Source organism: Trichosurus vulpecula, chromosome 8 (genome assembly GCF_011100635.1).
Source record: "Trichosurus vulpecula isolate mTriVul1 chromosome 8, mTriVul1.pri, whole genome shotgun sequence".
In the NCBI taxonomy this organism is placed as follows: domain Eukaryota; kingdom Metazoa; phylum Chordata; class Mammalia; order Diprotodontia; family Phalangeridae; genus Trichosurus; species Trichosurus vulpecula.
Window position 1 is genome coordinate 116,422,398 of NC_050580.1, and position 24,121 is coordinate 116,446,518.

A 24,121-nucleotide genomic window follows, 5' to 3' on the forward strand; every position below is an offset into this window, starting at 1 on the left:
TCACAGTTCACACTTAAGATGCTTGAATTGTAAAGGTTTATGCGAACTGTCTCAAACCAGTCCGCATCCTCTGGGAGCAGAGCAAGACTGCAGGCGACTTTCCCATGCTTCAATATTTAAACTTTTCTTCTTGACCTGGTTATATTCTTTATGGCAAGTGGGAAAAAAAGATAGGTAAAAGACATGGCTGTCAACACAGACAGCCCAAATGATGAAATGTTTCCTGATTCATATTTAATCTAGAAGAGTATTTGCATCTGCACCCGCTTTATAACCTTCAGCATCAACAACCAACTACATGAAGAAGTCATCGATGACTAAAATGCTTCCTCATTACTCCATGTGATTGCAGGAACATCAAGCCCAGAAATGGTTAAAGAAATAATTTGTTCCTTAGAAAATGTAGATGAGTTTACATTAGATAATAATGAAATTTTTATTCTAGTAATTTTAAATTGAAAACCTCAAAAAAAAACAAAGCTCTTCATTTTTCATGTGGTATAATGAAAACGCCTTACCAGGGGGAAGGTGGCCCAAGCCAGTTGAACTCTCTGGATCTCTTCTTCACCATCTGTAAAATGGATGGGTAGGACTAGCTTGCATGAAGTCCATGAATTTATTTTTTAAAATTGATTTTGAAATATGTGTTTCAATACAATTATTTTCCTTTGTATTCTTACACATTTTGTTATGCATTTAAAAAGATTATTCTAGAGAAGGGGTCTCTAGGCTTCACCAGATTGCCAATAGGGCCCATGACACAAAAGTGGTTAAGAACCCCTGGACCAAATGGTCTCTATGGTTCCCATGCTAAAATCTATAGTTATAACTATGAATGTTCTCAACATTGAACAACTACTACAGATAGCTTTGTCATGCTTTTTCATGCCAACCTAGTTTGTTATTTCTGGATTTGTTGCTCATGTAACTCTATGCTATTTAACATTTTTATAAATAATGTGAAAGTGAGTTTGAAGAGTCCAGTATCTACTTTTCCAGATGAATGGCTAAGGTCTCTTGGGTAGTGAAATGTGAAGTCGATGACGATATTCTGCAGGATGATCTCACCAGGTAATGTGAGTAGGCAAAGAGTAGATGAATTTCAGTATGGATAAATGTGGTATGATATGGAGGATTTGGAGGTAGATCTGAGACAGAATCCTGCTTCTGACACTATCTCTCACACAATTTGAGAGTTGAAAGAGATCTGAGAGCCCACTTAGTCCAACCTATACTCAGAAGGAATCTCCACTATAGCATACCCAAGCCTCTGCCAGAAGACCTCTAAGGAGAGGGAACCCATCGCTTCTCATGACCATGGGCAGGTCACCAAGTCTCCGAGCCTCAGCTTTTTCATTTAATCAGGGAGTTGGACTAGGTGATCTCTGAAGAGGACCCTTTGCCTGTCCAAATCTTATGATCCTATGAGTATGAGGTAATGCATTTTGGGGAAAAAATAACATAAACCCCATTTGCAAGATGATGGGCTCTGGATGACTTTAGGAAACTAAAGAATCTAGGAGTTTCTGTAGGTTTCTCTAAGGACCTCAATTAGCCTAACATGCAACTATTCCCCTCCTCCCTGCCAAAAAACCCCAAAATCAGAATTTGGACATCATGAAAAAGTAATGAAAAGATAAGAGGAAAAGGGTATCTTAAATTTTCACAAAAATTTAAGTCCAAAGACCTGTGATTTCATGAGTATTCCCACCACCAAAATTGATCACAGCCCACCCTCACCCCTTGTTCTCTTCCTTTCCTTCCAATATATTTTATGCATTTAAAAACATTTTTCTGAAAAGGGGAAAATGGGCTTTATCACACTGCCAAAGAACAATTTCTTTTTCCATAATCTGCAAAAAGTTGAGATCCCAAGGCTAGAAGTTGCTCTTCCAGAATGCCATGGCTGAAAAATATATCACTCTCTGGACAATCTAGTGATCTGTTTTTGGTTTTTGTTTTTTGTTTTTTGAACTTGGGCTAGTCCTGAAACGACAGACACACCAATCCTCATCAAGACTCGGAGCTCTGAGCTCACATCCAGCTAGCATAGCCTTGAAGAATCCAAGATTACTACCACTTGATGCCACCTCAGTGTAGAATTAGGGGGGGGCATACCAAGTAGAAATGGTCAGTCTTAAGAAACTTCTGTTCTTTCCTTCTAGAAACACCACTCTTTTGGCTAGGTTAATCATTGCAATAAAGCTGCTAAAATATATTTAAAAGGAGAGACAACATACTTCTAAGTTGATCTCTTAGATGGCGAAAAAAGGTCATAAAGGTCCTTGGATCACTGGGGGAGAATATTGCATTTTTTAAATGACTATAATCTCCCATCTCTCCCTGAGCCATAATTAGGAATGTTTTCACTCAGAACAAAAACAGTTTTTGGTTATTTTTTTTTAAAGGAAGGGGAGAAGGAAGATGGGAGACAACAGAGCCCAATCTTGGATTCAGTAACATAAAGACAGGGGGTGATCTACCTGACTTTCAACTACTCAGAAGTTAGTGGGGAAGCTGGCACCCCAGAAAAAGGAAGCTCATGGGCTGTAGTGGTCCCTGGTGTGCTTCCTTGTGGTGTGAGGTCCGCAGCAGTGGACTGTGACCAAATCAACTTCCAGATGTTGGTGCCCGTGGGGCACCGACTGTCCTCCATGCCTAGAATGCATTTCTACCTCAACTCTATCTCTGAGAGTTCTTGTTTCTTTTGAAACTGCTCAGGTGACACTTTCCTCATGAAGTCTTTCCTGAGCTCGCTCTCTCTCCCTGCACCGCCTCCCCACAGCTGCTAAAGCCCTTTCCTTCAGAAAAAATTATTTTTTAAGTTTACAGTTATTTATGGCTTCCTCTATAGAATGTAAATTCCTAGAGAGCAAGCATTGTTCCACTTTTGTCTCTGTATCCCCAATTCTTGGAATAGGGCTTTGCACATAATAGATGCTTAATAAATGCTGATGATTGATTGGGACAAAGCTGTCAGATATTCTAAATTTTCTCCTAAATGGAAGCCTCGCTTCATGGAATCCTTGTAAAATCTCTGGTTGCCTGTGCTGGCTTTTTTTTAATAAAACATTTAGGTTTGGGTTTTTTTTATACTATCCTATTGGTCCTATAATAGCAAAGATAACAATACTTTTTAAAATAGCAAAACTTGAAATGTAAAGGAACTTAGGCTAGTTATATGTAAACAAAAAACTTTTTGCAAAAAGTGCTAGTGTAATTAAGTTTTGTTAAGTTATAGTAATATGACCTCATTTTAAGAAGGGTTTTGCCTTTTACTTTCATTATTCGGACAGTATTTGCACATCTTTATAATAAATTCCAATGGATTATTAAGACTCTGCAAGTCACTTTAGCCCATAAAAAAGCCCAATAAATGGAAATTATGCCCAAGTAGAATATGTAAGAACATTAATATTTTAAGTTCCAGGGGTAATATTTGACAAATATTTGTATTCTCAATCAATCAACCATTCCATGGTTTTGAAGTATAAAGAAGTTTATTTTTATACACTGTTATATGCACACTGCAGGAAAGGTGGAGAGCCACCGGCCCATGTTCTGGATTGGCACTCAGCTTAATTTCATCTAATTTGTGTAAAGTTTTTAAAATTAATTATCTCTTGGCTACCCCTGCCCCTCACTTTTTGAGATCAACCAGTACAGTCATGTAGTTTTGTCCTTGTAGTATTCAATCTATGAGCATTTATTAAGTGCCTATGGGCTTCTGATAACTTCAGACTCCCTGCCTCCCTGTTGACTCTTCCAAGTTATGGTCCTCTGCTGATCTTTGGCTGCCTACTGAATCTAGTCTGGATCCTACCTTTCATTCTGAGCCTTAATATGGCTCCCTAGATCCTGATTTTTTTACATGTGTCTGTGACCCATTCCTAATAGTCTCATCCTCATAGCCTTTCTGTCTCCCTCCAACTGTTTTGGTATTTTCTCCCTTTTTCATTGTGTACAGGGTATAAACTATTTGTGTCAAAGGAAGGCAGCATGGTGTGATGGAGTACATGGAATCAGGAGTCCAGAGAACAAGGTTCTAATCCCAGCTCTGCTAGGACCTTGGGGGAACGTCACTGCTTCACACAGGATCGTAGATTTAGAGCTGGAAGGGACATTAGAGGCCATCTACTCTGACCTCTTCACTTTATAGAGGAAGAATTCCTGGGCTAGAGAATGATTTGGTCAAGACTACGAAGACAGCAAGAGGCAAAGCTGGGATTCCACCCAAGTCCTCTGACTTCACTTCCTTCTCATCTGAATTATATAATCTCTAAATCATATGCCAGTTCATTGTTTATAAAACAATCTTTAGTGTGGGGCCTTGTCCAAGAATTTTTAAGTCTATGTCCATTGGCTTCTTGTTCCTATGTTTTATTAGTGTTCTTCGAAAACGCTGATCTACCAGTTAAGCAACATTTACCCTTTGAGAGATGGTTTGGCATCCTAAAATGCAGAGCACTGGCCCTGTAATCAAGACAAAGGTTCCAGTACCACCTCTGACATTAACTGTGTCAAAGTCACCAAGCCATTCTGAGCCTCAGTTTCTGCATCTGTAAAATTAAAATTAATAACTCAAAAGTTTGCTATGGTTTCAGGAGATAATGTATGTAAAGTACTTTGTAAAAGCAAAGTAATACAAAAATGCCAACTATCATGTAAGAAGGGATATTATGGTATTTTGTTTTGCTCCCACAGAAGTTGTTTGGAGATAATATCTGTGAGGAAGCTCACTTACTAAGACAATGGCCATCCTGGCTAGGCTGGGACAACCAGTTCAAACCCAAGGGGTCATGCTCTGGTCAAGTACTCTCACTACCATGCCTACCTAATCTGTATAATCTGCACATGTAATCTGCATAAGTTAAGAAGGGAATGTAAGGAAATGAAGAATCTAATCCTACCTCAAGCAAGGAAGGTAGAACTGGTTAACCTCACTCCTGCTTCTGTATCCTCACTACCATGCCTATGTACACTACATAAGTTAAGAAGGGAATGTAGAGAAACGAAGAATGTAAACTAACCCTAACTCAGACAAGGGAGGTAGAAATGGTTAACCTCACTCCTGCTTCTGTATTGGTGTGGGTGTTCCTAGTGAGCACAGCACCCGCGCTCTCATGAGAAGTGTGAAACGATTTCCTCTGCCCACTCTGTTTCTGATTTCTTTTGGTGAGAGGGGGCTGTCACATGGATCTTCCTAAGGTTATGCAACCAGGAAAGCAATGAGCTTCGAAAGCATGTCTCAGGCTTTCTTCCTGACTCTGTTTAAGGAGTCCTGTGATCCCCACAGCCATGTTAAGGGGCTGTCATGTGGGTCTTCCTCAGGGTCTGACCCTGCCTAAGGAGTCCTGTGATCTCCACAGCTGTGTTTCTCACAATCATCATTATTATGATTGCTAATAGTTTATGGTATTGGAAGTGATCTTCCCCTTGATTTGAAAATGACAAACTTTTGATGAGACTTACTAGAACTGGAATCCACTGGAGATCATGATGGTGTCAAAAGTGAAAAGCACTGAAAAGATACCAAGAATTTTGATCTTGGTTAAAAGTTAATGTAAATGCTCAGATGAAAACATCAAAATTATTTGTTTATCCTAGGCTACTGTTTACCTGGTTTTACACACCAATTTTTTTTAAATAAAAGTAACTTACTATGAGAACATGATTCAGATGTGTCCCTTTTAATGGAACAAACATGTCTTCCATCCTAAGTGCTATTTAGTCTGTGGTATCATGAAAAGGTTTCTATTCATATTCTAACATTACCTACAAATTTGGCTCTTAGAATTTAAAGTGGAAAACATTTTGTCCACAGCACACTTAAATATGTATGTATTACATACTTGAGGCAGTATGGTATAGTTGATAAAGGCTTGGAGTCAAGGAGGCTTTCATTCAAGACTTGACTCTGAGACAAATTAACTCTGTGACTGTGAGCAAGTCACTGAGCCTCACGCTGTCCTGAGCAGCTCCTTTAAGTGACAGACAAGTCCTGGATCTTCATGAGTACAGAAGTGTCTATACTGATGAAATCACAGGTTTATACAGATCTCTTCCCTTCTTTGTGTTCTCAGATTTGGGGAGTTTGTTTTTCAGTCCAAACCTATGTCCTCATTTAGAAATAACATAACTTGCCAGGAAAAGTGCCATTTTCATATTGCAAAGAATATGTTTTTATTTATTCCAAAAGATTATACTTTTCTATGTTCAGAATCTCTATGTATCACTCTTGAGTAGTAGGCTCTCATATTTTTCCTGCTTGCCATCCTGTGAGGATTTGTGAGAAAATCCACTTACAAGTTTCTGATAATGCCTTCAGATTGTTCCATCCCCTACTCTGAGAAATACTGCCTGGGAGTGAAAAAAACTTACTAAGTGTGAATTCAGTTTCCTGGAAGTAAGAAAGCTAATGGGTCATGTGCATTATGTCTCTCTTTGTAAATAAGGAATAAAAGTGCTTTATTGGCCATCAGCTATTTCAAGTGCCTGAGCTGAGTGTTTTAAAATGGTAATGCATAGAAATGTTTTTATTGAATTAAAATTTGAAAACACACTTTTCAAGTATTCCTTTGTGGTGCTTCCAACCCAAATATTGCAACATTGAGGGCATAAGAAACAAGTAGGAAGACAGACTAAACAGACTGACTTCGTTTTATGGGCCAAATTGAGTGACATGCGAAAGAGGAACGGGATAAAATTTATTCTAAACCTTGTTTTTTAACTGAACGCCCATGTAAGACAGTGCGATGTTTATCCCAACAGGATCCCTTCTGTATATAGTATCCTTTCACTTCTACTGCTGCGAATGATGTAACACAACAGTCAAACCCCAGTCCGCCAGAAACCCTTGGGGAAATGAGTCATTTGGGAAGGCTGAGTTTTCCAGATAGTTGAAGGCTTTTCTCTTCAAGCGCCAAACTATTATTTTTTTTCTTTTATTGGGCCTTAAGAAAAAATCAGGATACTCTATTTGGTCCCTTGTTTTTTGTTTTTAGTCTCTACACCACCGTCTCCCCTCCATTTGCTTATTAGTTTAACAATCAGATTGCTCTTGTGAGTTTGTAAGTTTTCTCTCTGCAGGGATCATTTTCCCTCTGGAAGCATGTTTTTAATCATGAATAAAGTCCTTTCAAACACCTTTAAGGTGTTTTTTTTTTTAAGTTGGAGAGGAGGGAGGTGGGTGAAGAAACAGATTTTTCTTGGGTTATACTTTTATTTACAAAGAAATTATTTCAACCTCACAAGTAGTTCACTTAATTCTCCTTTCCCTAGGAGTGTGCTAGACATAAATTTAATGGGTAATAATGACGGCTCACATTTCTATCATTAATGTTTGCATTATCTCATTTGAGCCTCGAAACAACCCTGTTAGGTAGCTGCTATTATCTTCATTATACTGATGAGGAAACAGGCTCTGAGAGGTTGTGACTTGTCCAAAGTCACTTAGCTAGTAAGAGTATGAGGCAGGATTTCAGGTCCTTGTGATTCCAAGGTCAACAGGTTCCAGCCACTACGTAATGCTGCCCCCAGGCTCCTCGGAGAATAGCTTTCTCCATCTCTGTTGCCTTATGCAAGCCTGGCCAAAACAATCTCCACTTACCTATTTCGGCTTCCATCAAAGGGGCATTGCATGGGAGGTTTAGGGATAACAGCGGTTCTACCAGTGGGACGTACAGTTAAGTAGTGCAGACAATGGTGTACATCGTGACACAGCTACCATCCTGTCCTGTTCCTTTATCTCTCACTACACAAATTTTGTATTTGGCATTCTCGTACATACCCTTGTGTTCTGCTCCCTCCCTTTATTTGTTTTGTTTTGCTTTTTGCTCATGCTATTTATTCCCCTTGCTTCTCTAGTAGTGGGTGCAATTCAGCTTGGCGAGGAGTGGGGAGTTCTCTCATTCTTTTAACTGGGTAAGCCCACAGTAGGATGCCCAGAGAAGAACATGATTGAGTCAAGGCACCGGAAAGAAAACGGTACCTGGCACCTAATAGATACTTAATAAATGCCTACTGACTCATTGATATTAAGAAGTAAACAGAAAAACTTCCAAAGTGAATAGGGGAACAGAGGGCTCCTATCAGTTTCTTTTCAACTTAATCATTTTTAGAGTTGCTTCGGGCACAGAAAGTTAGACTTGCCTAGGGTCAGGGGCAGAACTTAAACCCAGGCTTTCCTGGCTCTAAAGTCAGCTCTCTATCCACCTAGCCACCCTGCCTCTTAGTAATGTAAACACACAGCTACAAATGAAAAACCTTCACAACATCTGGCAAAGAATCCCAGACTCCGTTTAACCATCTTTTACCTTGTTTATCCGGTCCACGTCGCAAGCTGACTCCTCGGCCAGCTCTAGGAGTCTTGCTCGTCCATCCTGCAGCCCAGTTAGGAGCATTTGTTCCACTAGAGAGCGCTCGGTTCCTAGCTAATAGGGAGGCTGTGTGCCCTCGCGGAAGTGTGAGCAATTTGGAAAAGTTTCCAACTCAGCATATTTTAGCAAGCCCTTCATCGGTTATGTTTAGTTCATACTTTCAGTGCACATGGCACACGTACAATAGCAAGGGGTTTTAACTGTCCTTGTCTATTTCATGTACTCAGTGCGAGTGTCCTCTGGGCTTTCAACAGAAGGACGAGGGGAAGGTAAAGGTATTTTAATAGGCTGTGCCCATCACAGCCAAGGGGCTGGATAAAAAGTTAGCCACTAGGGCTTTCGCTGTTTTGGATATTATACCATGGCATAAAGCTCTAAAGTTTTACAGGCACAAGACAGATGTTAAAGGTAAAATTCTATCCATTAAACCTCTGTGCGGTACTTGAGTATGTTTTGATCTCTGGATTTATTATTCCAGATTCTACCTTGCCCTGAATGCAGCAAGGGCTCTGAGTTTGTTTTGCAACATATTCCTCCTCCCCACCCTTCCCTCGCATGCTGGTTACGTTTTGTAACGCTGCAGCATTTCCACCATAACAGCCCGGGGCTGCAAGCCCTGCCTTTGGCACGACACCTGGCAGGAGGCATTGGGCGAGGAGTGACTTCCAGCACACTCGGACTAGGAGGATTCTGACCAAGTCTCCTAGCCTAAGGTATCTTATTCACTGAGCAATCACCTGCCCCCAGGGAGAGCAGGGCCTCTGGACAGTTTTCCCTAGCTCTTGGCGTGTTTGCCCCTGCAACTGACTGCGTGTGATGGAAGGAGAGATGCCTTGGTTATGCGAGGTCGTCTTGGAGGCCAAGCTCCATCCTGGGGCAGTGGGCAAATGGGAGGTGGGGGGAGGTCTTCGGTGGGGGTAGGGCGCGTGGACCAGTGCACTTGCTCCGGTGCTACAGGTGGCGGCGCGCGCGCTCTCCCGAGTCTGGCTCCCGCAAGTGCTCCGCGCCGGGGCAGTCCCAGGAGTGGGGATATGAGCGGAGGGCGGGGGTTGGGGGGGGGGGGGGTGGAATGGAGAGGTGGGGCAGCCTCGGCTCCAGCACCATTTAACATCTTGGCGGCTGCGACGCCGCGGGTTGGAGGCCGACGTGCAGTAAGGTCATGCTTCTCTGGGCTCCGAATGAGAAGGCATCATCCCCAGTGGTGGTGACGGGATCGCAACTGCTCTCTTCGGTGCCTCGAGCGGAATTGGAGCGGTCTTTGGGTGGAAGAGACAGAGTACAGGTCATCGGTGCAAGGTGAGTACAGTGGAAGTCAGGGCAAGTGGAAAGGGCAAGGGAGCCCGCCTGGGAGGGGAGCGAAGGCTTCGGATTCTGGTGGCACTAAGGTAAAGGCCAGAGCTAACTGAGCGGCGGACTAGAAATAGCCAGGCAGAACAGAAGTTGTCATCGCAGCATGTTAGGGGACTGATTTTGGCCCTAAGGGAGGGGGACAGCATGCCCCATTTATGACATGAGTTGAAGAGGGACGGGCCCACCCGAGCGATCCCGAGGGATGGTATACAGAACTGTCACCCTGCCGGCTGCGGCAGCTTTCTGGAGAGGAAAGGGAGTGTGTGTGTAGGGGTGCAGGTTCGAAAAAACTGGGGCCCATTCAGGGGGATTGAGCGAATGAGTGTGTGTGTGTGTGTCTGTGTGAAGGGGGATGGGGGATACGGGTGACGAGCCACTTGCTGGGGCTGTAGGCTACTAGACAAGGAGAGAGCACGGAGCAAGGGGTAGCGTCCCGGGGACTTTGCATCACTTCGGCCGGGCGCTGGCGCAGAGAAGTCGCGACAGGTCGGAAGAAGCAGCACATTTGCGGATCGCATTAGGTCGGGTCCCGTTAATGCTTTCTCCAGATGAGTGCAAAGCCATCCATCCACCCACGGACAGAGCGGCTCTGCATCGGCGGGGGCGCTGCACTTCCCAGCTCCGCGAAACAGAAGTTAGGAATGACCACGGTCCATTACAACACGCCACTTCTTCAACGTCATCCTTTGCCTATTTCCTGAAACTGAAAGGAAAATATGCAAAAAGACACCCATCCGTAAGCTGCCCACTCTCTTCTCCAACTCCCGGTTGTCTGAGATTCAGGGTCGCTTCGACCAGGCGCAACTCCAGGGCAGACCAAAAAGTTGGGGTTGCTTTGGCTACCTCCCAGTTTCCGAGTACCTGTAGGCACTCGGGTCCCGGGGGCGTCCTTAGCTTGGCACGGGCGGACGTACAGGTGCAGGGCCTTGGGACTGGGGAGACAGGAGGGAGAGGTGGCTCTTCTTCAGGAACTTCCGGGTTTGCAAAGAATCCCGCGGCCGTGGCAACTGGCCGGACCCTTCGTCTGTTCGGACGTCGCGCCTGGGTAGCTAGCTCCAGGAGGACTGACTTCTCTGGACTCCTCGTTCTGTTTCTGGACGGGTTCCACGTGGAACCTACACCAGAAAGCTTTTGGGCGGGCACGTGCCAAGCCTTGGCTGGAGCGTCCTAAGATATCTGGCCTCTGCGTTGCGCTCCCGGATTCTGCAGGATTGGAGCCTTGGAGTCGGTCGGGCTCCAGTGCAGTCAGAGGCTGGCCCCCGGGGCAAGGCGCCTCGCGGCCCCACCCTGCCGAATGGGAATGGGAGAGGTGGGGCGCCCGGGCGCGGCAGTTCTTCACACGTACACGCACGTGCGCTAGCAAAACTTGCAAATACGTATCTTTTCCAAATTCTATGTGCACACACTCAATCCGTACTACACATACTTGCTACACCGAGGCTTTGCACTTTGGCCGGGTCCAGACTGATCACGGCATGCTGTGCCCTCAGTCAGCATCTCGGCCAGCACAAACCTTTGTTGTGTTTGGGTTGCTCCGAGTCCAGTGTCCAAGTTCTAGGCCGAGTCGGGCTGAGTCACCAAGCCTCCAGAGGGGTGAGGGACGGTAGGGCAGGAGCATTCATTTGAAACCGTTGTTCTCTCCGACAGGAGGAAGTCAAGCCCTCTAAAATCAGGAACTATGGTCCTGTCAAAGACCTTCTGGTGGTTGGGCATCTGGATTGCCGTCCTCTTCTGTACAAGCTTACAGGTAGGTGGCACGAGGCTGTGGCCAGGTAATTCTTTTAGTACCATAATTAAACAATAACATCTCCAAACCTTCTGCATTGTTACGTATTTTGAAGAAAAGAGGATCACCTAATGATGCCAGCTGGTATTCTAGTCATAAAAAACAGCAAACTTTTCCTTCTGAAAAAGTGGATTTTAAACAACCTTGTTATTTCTTTTCTTTTCTAGTTAGGATAGATTGTGTTCTGGAGATAGAGTAGAAACCTGTTATTCATCCATGCATTTGAAAAACAGTGAATTGTTCAAGATAGTATTGTAGGTGCTAGAAAAACACTAAAATCCAATGGAAGACATAAACTTACAAATAACCAATTTGAAATAGAACCAACAGATTGGTGTAGTAGAAAAGACAGAAATTTGTTTAAATCTTTAGCAAGCTATTTTATCTTTCTGGGCCTCATCTATAAAACGAAGGAGCTGTATTAGACTATTTTGGTAGCTCATTTTAGCTGTAAATCTCCTAATTCTATGAATATGTGCAGTGAGAGATATTGCAGTCTACTAGAACCAGGGAAATCTTCACGGAGGCCTTAGAGCCTAAAGATATAAAATGGAAAGCATTCCAGGCATAGACATCTATAGGTGAGAGAGGGGAAATTCAGGATATTTGTGGAGATGCTAAGTCGTGTTGTTGAAATAAAAAACAACAGTATTCTGTGTTGAGATGAAGGAGAGAGAATAGTCATAGTTATCACCAAAGGTAAAAATAGGGAAGGATGGTGTTATAATGGACAAAGATGGGTAAATCAAAAAGAAAATAAGGTATTGGCAGTGAGATGTTGAATTATGTTTTAAACACATTGGGCTTACAGTGTCTGCGGGAGATGGTTGACAGATGGAAAACAGCCTGGAAAGAGGCTGGGGCTAGGTTGACAGATTTGGTAACTATCTTGAATCCAACCTTCTCACATTTGCCAAATTGATACTCTTCAGGTCTGGCCAGGTTTTCATTGTTGTTGTGCAGCCGTTTTCTGTTGTGTCAGACTTTTTGTGACTGCATTTGGGGTTTTCTTGGTAAAGATACTGGTGTGGTTTGACATTTCCTTCTCCAGCTCAGGCCAGGGTCAGACTTTGGCAAAAGAAGCTTTGCTGGCTCCCCATTTCCTTAAGGATAGTATAGGAGCACCTCTGTTTAACATTTAAAGCCGTTTACAATCTGACTGAAATCTACATTTCTAGGCTGATTACACATATACTTCATGCACTCTTATTTTTCAGCCACTGGCCTACTTGCAATTATTTTCATGTGACATTATCTCCTGCCTTGATGGCTTTGCAGAGGCTGTCTCAAAAGCTTGGAATCATCCATCTCCCTCCTTGCTGCTACTTCTTATAACTCCTAACTTCTCTTGAAACTCAGCTCCAGTGTCACCTGCTTCAAGAAACCAGTCTACCCCAGACTATCCCATCTCTGTGTATCTAATTTTTATATATTCTGTAGCACTTTGCAAACCTATATACAGACTAAATATTTTTATTATTATGTAAGTTCCTCTAAGGCAAAGACTGTTTAGTCTCTGTATCCTCAGTGCTCAGCATGGTGTCTGGTACAAGGTAAGTGCCTAATAAATACTTTTGGAGTACTCTATTCACCTGAACATGATTAATCAAAATTTGAGAATTGATGTGATCCCCCAAAAAGAGAATATGTGTGTGTTTATGTATATGTATATACATGTGTGTGTACATATATATGCATAGATATGTATATGAAGGATTGAGGACAGGTATTTAGGAAATTTCAATTCTCAATTAAGGAGCAAATAAAAGAAAGGCCAGGGAACAAAAAGTTAGAAGGTAAGAAACAGTATTGCTGGAGTCAAAGCAATCAGAAGGTCAGAAAGTAATCACTAGAGTCTGTTTACTGAAGAAATTAGAATATATAACAAAAAAACCAAATTGGTCCGCTTTTCAAGAGACATGTGTTCTAGTCTGAACTCTGCCACAAAGAGGCAATTACTTAAATTCTGTGAATCTTATTTTTCTTCAACTGTAAAATCAAAGGCATGGATGATATAATGTATCTGAAATCTTTTCTTGCTTTCCAATTCTGTTGTGTTCCATTCTGTTGTTCAGGGCAAACTGTGTAAGAAACTGCTGGCCTCTGGAGAGATGCAAGAGTAATCAAGATATGACTCCTGTTCCTCAGGAAGCTTGCACGTCTAGCAAGGGAGATAAAACACATAAACAAAAATACGATATTCATCACAGTTAAATTCTGTAGAAAGTAGTGTGCTAGGGGCAAGTGGAGGGGAAAAGTTGATTCACAGAACAAAATGGAAACGTCTTAGCTTGATGTCAAGGAACTTGGGTTGTTCTACTGGGAGCGTAGGTGTATATAGAGCATGGGCTGAGTTTCACCTATCGGTGGGGATATAAAACATGTTGACAGATTAAGGAGTGAGAAGGCACTAATTGGGAAGGCAAGGGAATTAGGGAAGGCTTCTTGGAAGAAGTGGCCTTGAAAATGGGGATTCAGAGAAAAAGCAGTGAGGATGTTACACAATCCAGGCATTGTGCAAAGGTAGAACCAGGAGATGGTATGAAGAGTATAGGGAGTAAGTCCAGCTTGCCTAGCCTATGTATAGTCTGTGTAAAATTGAGGCACTTCATCTTACAACTCCAATATGTAGTTTTTTGAGTTATTTTTATTCTCTTTCAACAAACTAGCACTAGTAAGTTTATAGTTTTTTCCACCAAAAAGTGTAATTTCACTAAATTTTATTTCCTTGGCCGAAAAAGAAACTTTATTTTAAAATTTTTACCTGTGCATGCGATCATCTTGAAGATATTCCTCTTAGGAGGAACATTTTGTTTTTAACTCTTAGTATGGTCACAATTTAATATTACCATGAGTACTTTAGTTGTTTTTTTCCCCCGTTCTAGTGACTCTCACAGCTCTTTTGAATGGATATTGCCATCCTGTTCAAAGTAACAGAAAATGTTACTGGAAAAGGAAATGATACTGATGCTTTCTACAATAGGATTAGAGCTAGTATTGGGGTGGAGAGGGAAGACTCAAAGATAGCTAAAGGTATGACCCTCAGTGATGGGGAGAATTACAATAGTTCCAAAAGAAATACGGAAATTTGAAGGACAGGCAGGTTAATGGGATGGTTTGTCTGGAATGGTAGGTTGGATCCAGATTATGGAGGCTTTTAAATGCTAGACTGAGGAGTTCATAGTTTATTTTAGAAACAGTAGGTTTAGGATCCTATGATTTCATTTCTATAAGGAACTCCCAAGCTAGGAAATTCCTATGAATGCAGGTTACCATCTTCTTTGCGATTTATAGGTTGGAAGAGTTGCCTAGAGCACACTGAGAGGTTAAGTGATTTGCCCATTGTCACACAGTCGGTATGTGTCAGAGGCAGGGCTTTCTGACTCTGAGGCCCCCCCCTCTCTTCATTATGTAACACTGCCTCTGGCAGGCTAGATACATAGTTAGGTATCTGACTCTGAGGAGCTATGTGGAAGATGTATTAGAGAAGGGAGAGACTGTAATCAGGGAGACCAGTTAGGAGGCTGTTATAATAGACCAAATGAGGGTTGATGAGGGTCTGAATTAAAGTGTTACTGTGGGAGAGGAAAGAAGGGGACAAATATAGAAATGTTTGGGAGATAGAATCAAAAATGATTTTGCAACTGGATGAGTGGGAGGAGGTAAAGGAGAGGGAAGATTCAAGGACAGCTGAGGTTAAACATGGTGAGGAGAAACGTGATGTTATCAATAAAATGGGGAAGTTTGAAGAAGGAGTAGGTTTAGAGGCAGAAGATAATCAATGTTTACTTTTACACAAGTTGAATTTGATATATGGATGGAGCATTCAAGAAGTGACATTGACATTGAGTACAGAAGGTGAGAATGTAGGGACTGAAGTTCGGGAAAATGATGGCAAATAAATAGACATACACACAATGCAATATGCATATATATCCACATACATCTGTGCGCACGTATATGCATACATACATGCATAATATACGTATAGACATGTATATGTGCATAGGTATGTATATGTGTGTATGTATAAGTCTATATAGAGAGATTTGGAGGATTATACGTAGAGATGATTCAAGCCATGAAAGCTATCAAGATCACTAAGGAATAGGGTTTAGAATGAGAAGACGAGAATCTGAAGACAGAGCCATGGAGCACGTGCATACTTAGTAAGTAATGGATGATGATCCAATAACTATAAAATAATTATACAGTAAAGAATACAGTATCTGTAAATGCAGAACAGAATATATAGGAAGATGAAAGACACAATGTGAGTCCAGGGTAGGGGAGATTATTCTCAGATGGCAAGAGGGAAGGCAAGGAGGAGGAGAGGGAAAAGCTATACTGAGGAGCCAGACTTCAGATTATGAGTAGAATTTCAAAAGGCAGAAATTTAGTTCAATTCAACAGATGTTCATTAAGGTTTTACTCTGTGGAGAGAAAACTGTGTAATGAATTGAATAGAGACCCAAACTTTATGTGTGATGCAGTTTTTAGCTGTTATAGAGCTTACAATCCAGTGATAATGGGGAGGGCATGCTAGTTATAGGTAACTGTGAGCAAAGTCACGGTGGTAGGAGTGTACCAGATGTGGACTAGGGACAGTGAGTAGTCCAGTTTGGCTGAAACAAATATTACAAGTTTGGCATGAGAGAAGGCTCGTAAGGGGGGGCAGCAGGTTATATGGGACCTTAAATGCCAGGTTATGGAGTTTGGGCTTTATTTTGGTGGGTAGTGGGGAGCCTTTGCAGAGTTTTGAGCAGAAGAGTGACAGGAATAGATCTGTATATGAAGAAGATGAACCTAGCAGTTATAAGAATCATAGTGTAAGGGAGGATAGATTAGAGAATGTGGGACTAGAAATTGCATTACATGAGAATGTATATTTAAAATAACTCCAGACAGTATAAATATCTAGGAGTACACCTGCCAAAACAAACACAGAAACTATATGAACAAAATCATAAAAAAACTTGTTTACAAATAAAATTAGATTTAAGTAATTGGAGAAATATTTGTTGTTCATGGATAGGAAGGGCCAGTATGACAAAAATGACAATTTTACCTAGACTAATTTATAGTCAATGCCATCCTAATTAAATTACCAAAACATTATTTAACTGAGTTAGAAAAAATAATAACAATTCATTTGGAAGAATAAAAGGTTAAGAATATCAAAGGAACTAAGAAAAGAAGTACATGAAGTAGGTTTAGCAGTACCAGATCTTAAACTACATTATATGGCAGTAATTATCAGAATTATCTGGTACTAGCTTAAAAATAGAAAGGTAGATCAGTGGAACAGAGTAGACGTACAACTTGCATCAGCAAATGAGTGCAGTAACTCTGTGTTTGACAAGTGTAAAGATTTAAGTTTTTGGAATAAATTCATTATTTGGTGAAAATTGTTGGGAAAGCTGGAAAACAGTCTGGCGGAAATTGATCATAGACAAATGACTTACACCATTTACCAAGATAAGGTCAAAATGGATACATGACCTAGATATAGAGATATTACAAGAAAATCTGAAGAACATGGAACATACTGTCTATCAGACTTAATGGATAGGTAAACAATTTATGAATAAAAAAGAGAGAGTAGTGTGAGGTATAAAACAGATAGTTTTGATTATATTAAATTAAAAAGATTTTATACAAATAAACGTAGACAAGATCAGAAGGAAAACAGAAAATTGGGAAAAAGATTTTATAAACAGTTTTGCAGATGAAGGTCTCATATCTCAAATATACAAAGAACTTTGTCAAATGTATAAGAATTTGAGACATTCCCCAATTGATAAATGGTCAAAGATATGAACAGATAGTTTTGGAGAAATCAAAACAATTTATAGTCATATGAAAAATGCTCTAACTCATTTTTGATTAGAGAAATGAAAATTAAAACAACCTCGAGATATCATGTTATATCTATCAGACTGAAGGTGAAAGCAACAAATATTGGAGGGCATGTGAAAAATTGGGACACTAATTCACTGCTGGTGGAATTATGAATTGATCCAACCATTTTGGAGAGCACTCTGGAATTATGCCCAAAGAGTTATTAAACTGCCTATACCCTTTGACCCATCAATACCACTACAAAGTCTGTTTTCAAAGATGGTTAGGGAAAAAGGAAAATAATCTGTGTGTTCTAAAATATTTATAGCAGCTCACTTGATGGTGGCAAAGAACTGGAAATTGGGGAATGGCTGAATAAGTTATGGCACAGGATCGTGCTGGAATACTGTGCTATAAGAAATGATGAGCTCGATGACCTTAGAAAAACATGGAAAGACTTGCATGAAATAATGAAGTGCGAAATGAGCAGAGAACCAAGAGAACATTGTCTATAGTAACAACAATATTGTTTTAAGAACTTAAGTGACTAAGTCATTTTGACTCTTATAAATACCCAAATTAACTACTAAGGACCTATGAAGGAAGATGCTATCTGCATTCAGAGAAAGAACTAATAAATAGAAGTATGTATAGAATGACTTTACATATATGTGTTTGAATATATATGTATAGATACATGTGTGTCTAATGCTAGCCATTTCTAGGGAGAGGGGGAGGGAAGAAAAAAAGGGAAAAAGAAAGTTACATGATAACTTTTATATATTTAAAAGGAATAGCAAGTTATACAAAATAGATTTGCAGTTTGATGTACAAAAAAAGAGAGAAAGTATATCACTGATGGGGACAGAAAATGGAAGTGTTCCCCACCCTGCTAGAAATCTCTGGTGCCTAGTGATAGATTTTTCAGCTTCATGTACAACCATCTTTTAAAAATTACACTATGTTATGGAAATGTTCGTTCTATTCCATAAAGTAAAAATAAAATAAATTTTAAAAAAGAAAGAAAGAAGTCTCTGGTGTCTTGGAGAAGTTGGTGTTAGGGCAGCCTCCAGTCTTGGAGATCAGCTTGGTAAAGCTTCGTGATCTGCCAGTAGATTACAGTCCTATTGATGGTGGAAACGCTAAAGGTTTTTGCTTGGTACTGTGACCTGATAGAAGCAGTGTTTTAGGAAGATTAATCTCATCTCAGCATGGTGAAATGGACTGCTCACTGGACTTGGAGGTAGAAAGACATGGGCTTGAATCTTGCCTCAGACAAATGTGTCACTGTGGGCAAATCATTTAACTTCTCTGTACCTCAGTTTCCTCATTGGTAAAATGAGAGGGGTGGACTTAATGACCTCTTTAGGACCTTTCCACCTCTACCTCCATAATTCTGTGATTATAGGGCAGAGGACTTAGGAAAGTAAAGGGTCTAATTGATCTTTTGCAGTTATCCAGGTATGAGTTGATGATGGACTGAGTTGGTCGAAGTGGGAACTCCTAGGAAGAAGAGATAGATGCAAAGAACTTTAGAATATTACGTGAGTTACAGCATCACTTTAAATGTCATTCTGGTGCCTGCATGTGAGATTGGAGTAGACATATGCTCTGGGGAATGCTCTTGTCACTTTTATGCACACTCCCTGTGAAAGCAGAGAGAAAACAGTGTGTTTGGTTCTCATAGAATGGAATCTGGCCTTGGCGTTATGCCCTGCTTTCCACGTAGGGTTCGATCTTGTTCTCTTTATGGGATGTTTCTATTTTTTAACATAGACAGGTTGAAGTAATCAACTAGTCATTGTGAGGAGGTTCCTGAAATTTTTACAGTATGCCACATTTGGGGCCCCCAAAACTTGACCTTTAAATGTTTTTTATTCTTATGCCGTATAAAGCCTTATTGTCTTGACCTTAACTACATGGGAGGCCTGTGTGCTTCATTTATTGATTTTTTTTGTAGTCTCAGATGAATCGTATTATCTCTAATGTGATTTGATTGCAGTATTTTTGCATTCTTGGAATCATTGTATCTTCTGTTTAGCTGGTTGGGGAGATAACCCATAAATAGCATTTATCCCTAGTATATGTACCGTAAGTTGCCTAACTTTCTGTTGCAGAGTGTTCAGTTCAGTAATTTTTTGAGAAGCTGTGTGTTAGTGTGATAGGTATTAGAGGTGTTAGAGATATAAATATAAAGTCAAAAAATAGTCTTTGCCCTCAAGGAATTTGCATCATACTGGGAAAAAACAGTGAGTATGCAGATAAGCAAAATTGTATGTGTATTTAATGCAAAGAGGCAGGCAGGGAGGGAAAGCGGTACTTGAACTGTTGTGCTTTGTGGAAAACTAGGGTTTTTACGCAAGGGTTTTTCAGATGCCTGGACCTTTTACTGAGTGGCATTTGGAAACAGTATTGTAAGGCAGTGGCGTGTCCCTTGGGAAGAACGGATTCATTTTACTCAGAGAGAATAACGTAGGAAGGAGGAACCCTGCAGTATGGAATACATTAAGAAAAGCAAGCTGTTACTTAGAAAATTCATAAGTTATTATTTTTTTGCAATTGAGAAAATTCTCTCCAACTGTTTCTGGAAATTGGATGTTTCTATAACTTGACAACATTCGATTCTGATTCTCATAAGATTTCATTATCATATTTCAGTTTAAATTTGAAATCAGCTGAATGAGATATTTAAAGGATGGGCTTTTGTGTCAGGGAGCACCTTGGGATTATGGAAAGTGCTGTACTGTTTCCTAAATGCGTTCTAGTCTGCTCTCTCCCTCTCGTTCAATATGTAGCACCACTTACTGTCCAGCAACAGTAACTGTCCACAATATACATGGCAGCTGAGTGGTATAGTGGACAGAGTGCTTGCCATGGGATCAAGAAGACTTGAGTTCAAATCCTACCTCAAACACTTATTAGCTGGATGACCCTGTGCAAGTCACCTAACCTGTCTATCTCAATTTACTCATCTGTAAAGTGGAGATGATAATAGTACCTACCTCCCAGGGTTGTTGTGAGAGTAAAATGAACTAAAAATTGTAAAGCATTTTGCAAACCCTACAGCCATAAATACTAGCTATTATTCTGATCCTTATTTGTTATTTATGAACTGCTCATCCGGCTCCGTGTTATGAGCAATAGACATTCCTCTGTCATTTATTTTTTTCTTCTGTGGCTTATTAAACAGAACTCTTTTGAATGGCCCTGGTTCTCATTGAGAAGGTTCTGTAGTATTCCAGATCTTGATGTAATTAACACATCAGCCACAAACTGAAGCATCTGGAGAATATAACCATCTGTAGGGAATTTCTTTTCCATTTGGACTTAATGCAGGGCGTTCTTTGGCTAGCATCCACCACCCTATTTTATGCTTCAATTGATAAAAATTATCAGAGGATCCTTGAATAAATCTTTTCTCTCTAGGACCAGTATTTTCTCTGATGCCAGGGCAGCAGAGAGAGGCCAGGTGGGCATAAGTAGGCAGCAGCACAATGACAGTAATGACAGCTTTCACCAAGAAGTGGTGTCTGAGATACCATCCGGGAAATGTGTGATCAGAAAAGGAGGTGGGTTGCTTATGTAGTGAGGGATAACAGATAGGTTTTCTGAGTGTTACACTCATACCCACACAATGTGAAAAAGACACCCCCCAGCACCTTGGTTAGAGCCTCTAATGCGGAATTATGGGGGCAGGGAGCCTATAGATGAGAATTGAACTAGATGAGAAGTCGTATTAGGATTATCATCTGCACTGTTGGTGGGGGAGGGGGATGAATACCCATATTAGCTGAGATCACCGAACCATCTAGCTATTGAAGTCGAAGGCCATAAATATTGCGTTAATGAGTCCTCCATTTCTAAATCACAGAGAATTCTAAATCACACAGAATCACAGCTAGCTTCAGTTATAAAGAAGCTGATGAGAAATTAGGCTTAAGACTAATATTTTCAGCCTTTGCTCCCCTTCACTTTGGTCTGGACAGGCCATAGTGGATAGAAAGCTGCAGTTGGGGTCAGGAAGACTAGGATTAAGTTCCTGCCTCTGACTTGTACTAATTGACCATGAGTAAGTCATTTATTGTCTCTGCTTTGACAGCTCCTCATGACTGTCAGTTACAAAGGAGTTATCTCTCTGCATCAGTGGAGGGATTTCCCCACACTGATGATATCCCAAGTTGGACTTAAAAATGGAACAAAACTGGTCAGTTGATGTAGCACTTAGTAAACTTTAGAGCACTATGTAACTATGAGCCATCATGATTAGCACTGAATTCATGAGGCACTTAGATGTATCCGTATGAAGTAATTAGTATAGCAACCGAAGACAGTACCGTTCCTGCCCAAGCCAGCTCCTCCCCATATTCTTGTCTATCATAGGCACCATTTTCTTATTACCTAAACTCAACACTTCAGGGTTGTCTTATACTCCTCCTGTCTCCCTCCCTCCTACAGCCATTCATACTCCAAATCCTGGCAATTTTACCTCCAACATACTCCTGGGTTCCATCCCCTCGATTCCGTTCCTTGTTACTACCGTCATCTTATACTTGAATTATTATTGTATTAGCCTCCTAAAAGTTCTCCCCACTACTAGTCTCTGGTCTGCTCTATGTATTGCTCTCAGATTCATCTTCCCAAAGTTCTGCTCAGATCACACTGTTTTCCTCTCTCACACCTTTATTCTTTCCATCACCTATACGATTAAATCCAAACACTTTATTGGTTTTTTCTTCATCATCTTCTAGTCTTCCTCTGCATTTCCATCCATGTCTTCTCCCTTTCTCCTACATTAGTATACACTTCAGACAAATTGGATCATGCACTGTTACCTAAACATGTCCTGAGATTGTCTTCCTTCTACCCACCCTCACCCCTCCTTACTCCATCTTTGTTCAATCTGATTCCTGTGCCTGGAAAAACCTCCTCCTACCTCTGCTTGTCAAACTAACAATTCTTCCGTATTACCAGTTTAAATATTAACTCTTTTATGAAGTTTTCCTTGATCACCTTAATCAGGAGGCAGTGTGGTACAGTGGAAAGAGCACTGGCTCTGGAACTATGTTTTAGATTTTACTCCATAGTTACTATTTTTCTAAAAAAAATTGAATTTTTATTTATATATTTTATTTTTTTCATTAACTTCATTTCAGAATGGATCCTTGCACTCTCCCCTATCCAATAAGCTAACCCTGGTAACCCACAATCCACAGGAAAAAGAGACCCAAAAGCAATTTAGCAAAGCTAACCAACTTCCCAAATCCAGCTCGACAGTACATACAATGTTCTCTATATTTATCCTTTTCTTAGGCATAGTGTTGTATACATTTCATTACATTCATCCACTTCACTTTGGTTAGCGACTCCCTAAATGATGAGAATCTATTTTGATATCAGTTCTTAGCTACCAGAAAAGTACTGCTGTTAGGAATATTTTGATGTGGGGTTTTCTTTCTGTTTTTCACTTCTTTGAGGCATATACCTACCAGTGACATTTCTGGGTCAAATGAATCACTCTTTAAAAGAATAATTCCAACTTGCTTTTCAGATTGGTTGTACCAATTTTTTTCCCATTTTATTTTATTTATTTATTTTTTATTTAAATTTATTTTTAGTTTACCACACACGGTTCTACATAATTTTGAGTTCCAGATTTTCTCCCCTCCCTCCCCTCCCTCCCCCCTCCCTCCCCAAGATGGCATGGAATCTCATATAACTACCATGTATAACTTCACATTGAATTAATTTATACACTAGTCAAGTTGTGGAGAAGAATTATGACCAATGGAATGAATCATGAGAAAGAAGAGACAGAACCAAAAAAAAAAAACCCAAAAACAAAAACAAAAGAGAAGAAAAAAGGCGAGCATGTAGTACGCCTCAATCTGTATTCAAACTTCACAGTTCTTTCTCTGGATGAAGACAGTATTCTCCATCGTGAGTCCCCCGGGGTTGTCCTTGTACCTTTCGTTGCTGAGAAGAGCGAAGTATGTCAGGGTTGGTCCTCACGGAATCCATATATCTGTGGTTGTGTACAATGTTCTCCTGGCTCTGCTCCGCTCACTCAGCATTATGTCATGTAGGTTTTTCCAGGTTGTTATGAAGTCCGTATCATCCCCATTTCTTATGGCACAATAGTATTCCATTACCTTCATATACCACAGCTTCTTAAGCCATTCCCCAATTGATGGGCACCGCTTTGATTTCCAATTCTTGGCTACCACAAAAAGAGCCGCTATAAATATCCTTGTACATATGGGTCCTTTTCCCGCTTGTGTGATTTCTTTGGGATACAACCCTAGAAGTGGTATTGCTGGGTCAAAGGGTATGAACATTTTTATAGCCCTTTGGGCATAGTTCCAAATTGCTCTCCAAAATGGCTGGATCAGCTCACAACTCCACCAGCAATGTAACAATGTTCCAATTTCCCCACATCCTCTCCAGCATTTATCATTATCTTGTTTTGTCATTTTAGCCAATCTAACAGGAGAGATGTGGTATCTAAGAGTTGTTTTGATTTGCATTTCTCTAATCAGTAGTGATCTAGAGCATTTTTTCATATGCCTATAGATAGCTTTAATTTCTTCCTCTGAAAACTGCCTGTTCATATCCTTTGACCATTTCTCAATTGGGGAATGGCTTGTATTCCTATATATTTGGCTCAGTTCCCTGTATATTTTAGAAATGAGACCTTTATCAGAGATACTAGTTGCAAAGATTTTCTCCCAATTTTCTGCTTCCCTCCTAATTTTTGTTGCATTGGCTT

At 40.7% G+C, this 24,121-nt stretch overlaps 1 protein-coding gene across 1 annotated transcript in view; it reads left to right on the plus strand.

Moving 5' to 3' along the window:
• Positions 1 to 9,537: 9,537 nt before the first annotated feature.
• The window catches only part of ADAMTSL3 (ADAMTS like 3), a 563,622-nt gene continuing 549,038 nt past the window's right edge, over positions 9,538 to 24,121 (plus strand). Inside the window, exons 1-2 of the mRNA XM_036737163.1 lie at positions 9,538 to 9,674; positions 11,376 to 11,475. Of these exons, the coding sequence (XP_036593058.1) occupies positions 9,538 to 9,674; positions 11,376 to 11,475 (237 nt within the window). The remainder of the gene's footprint in view (positions 9,675 to 11,375; positions 11,476 to 24,121) is intronic.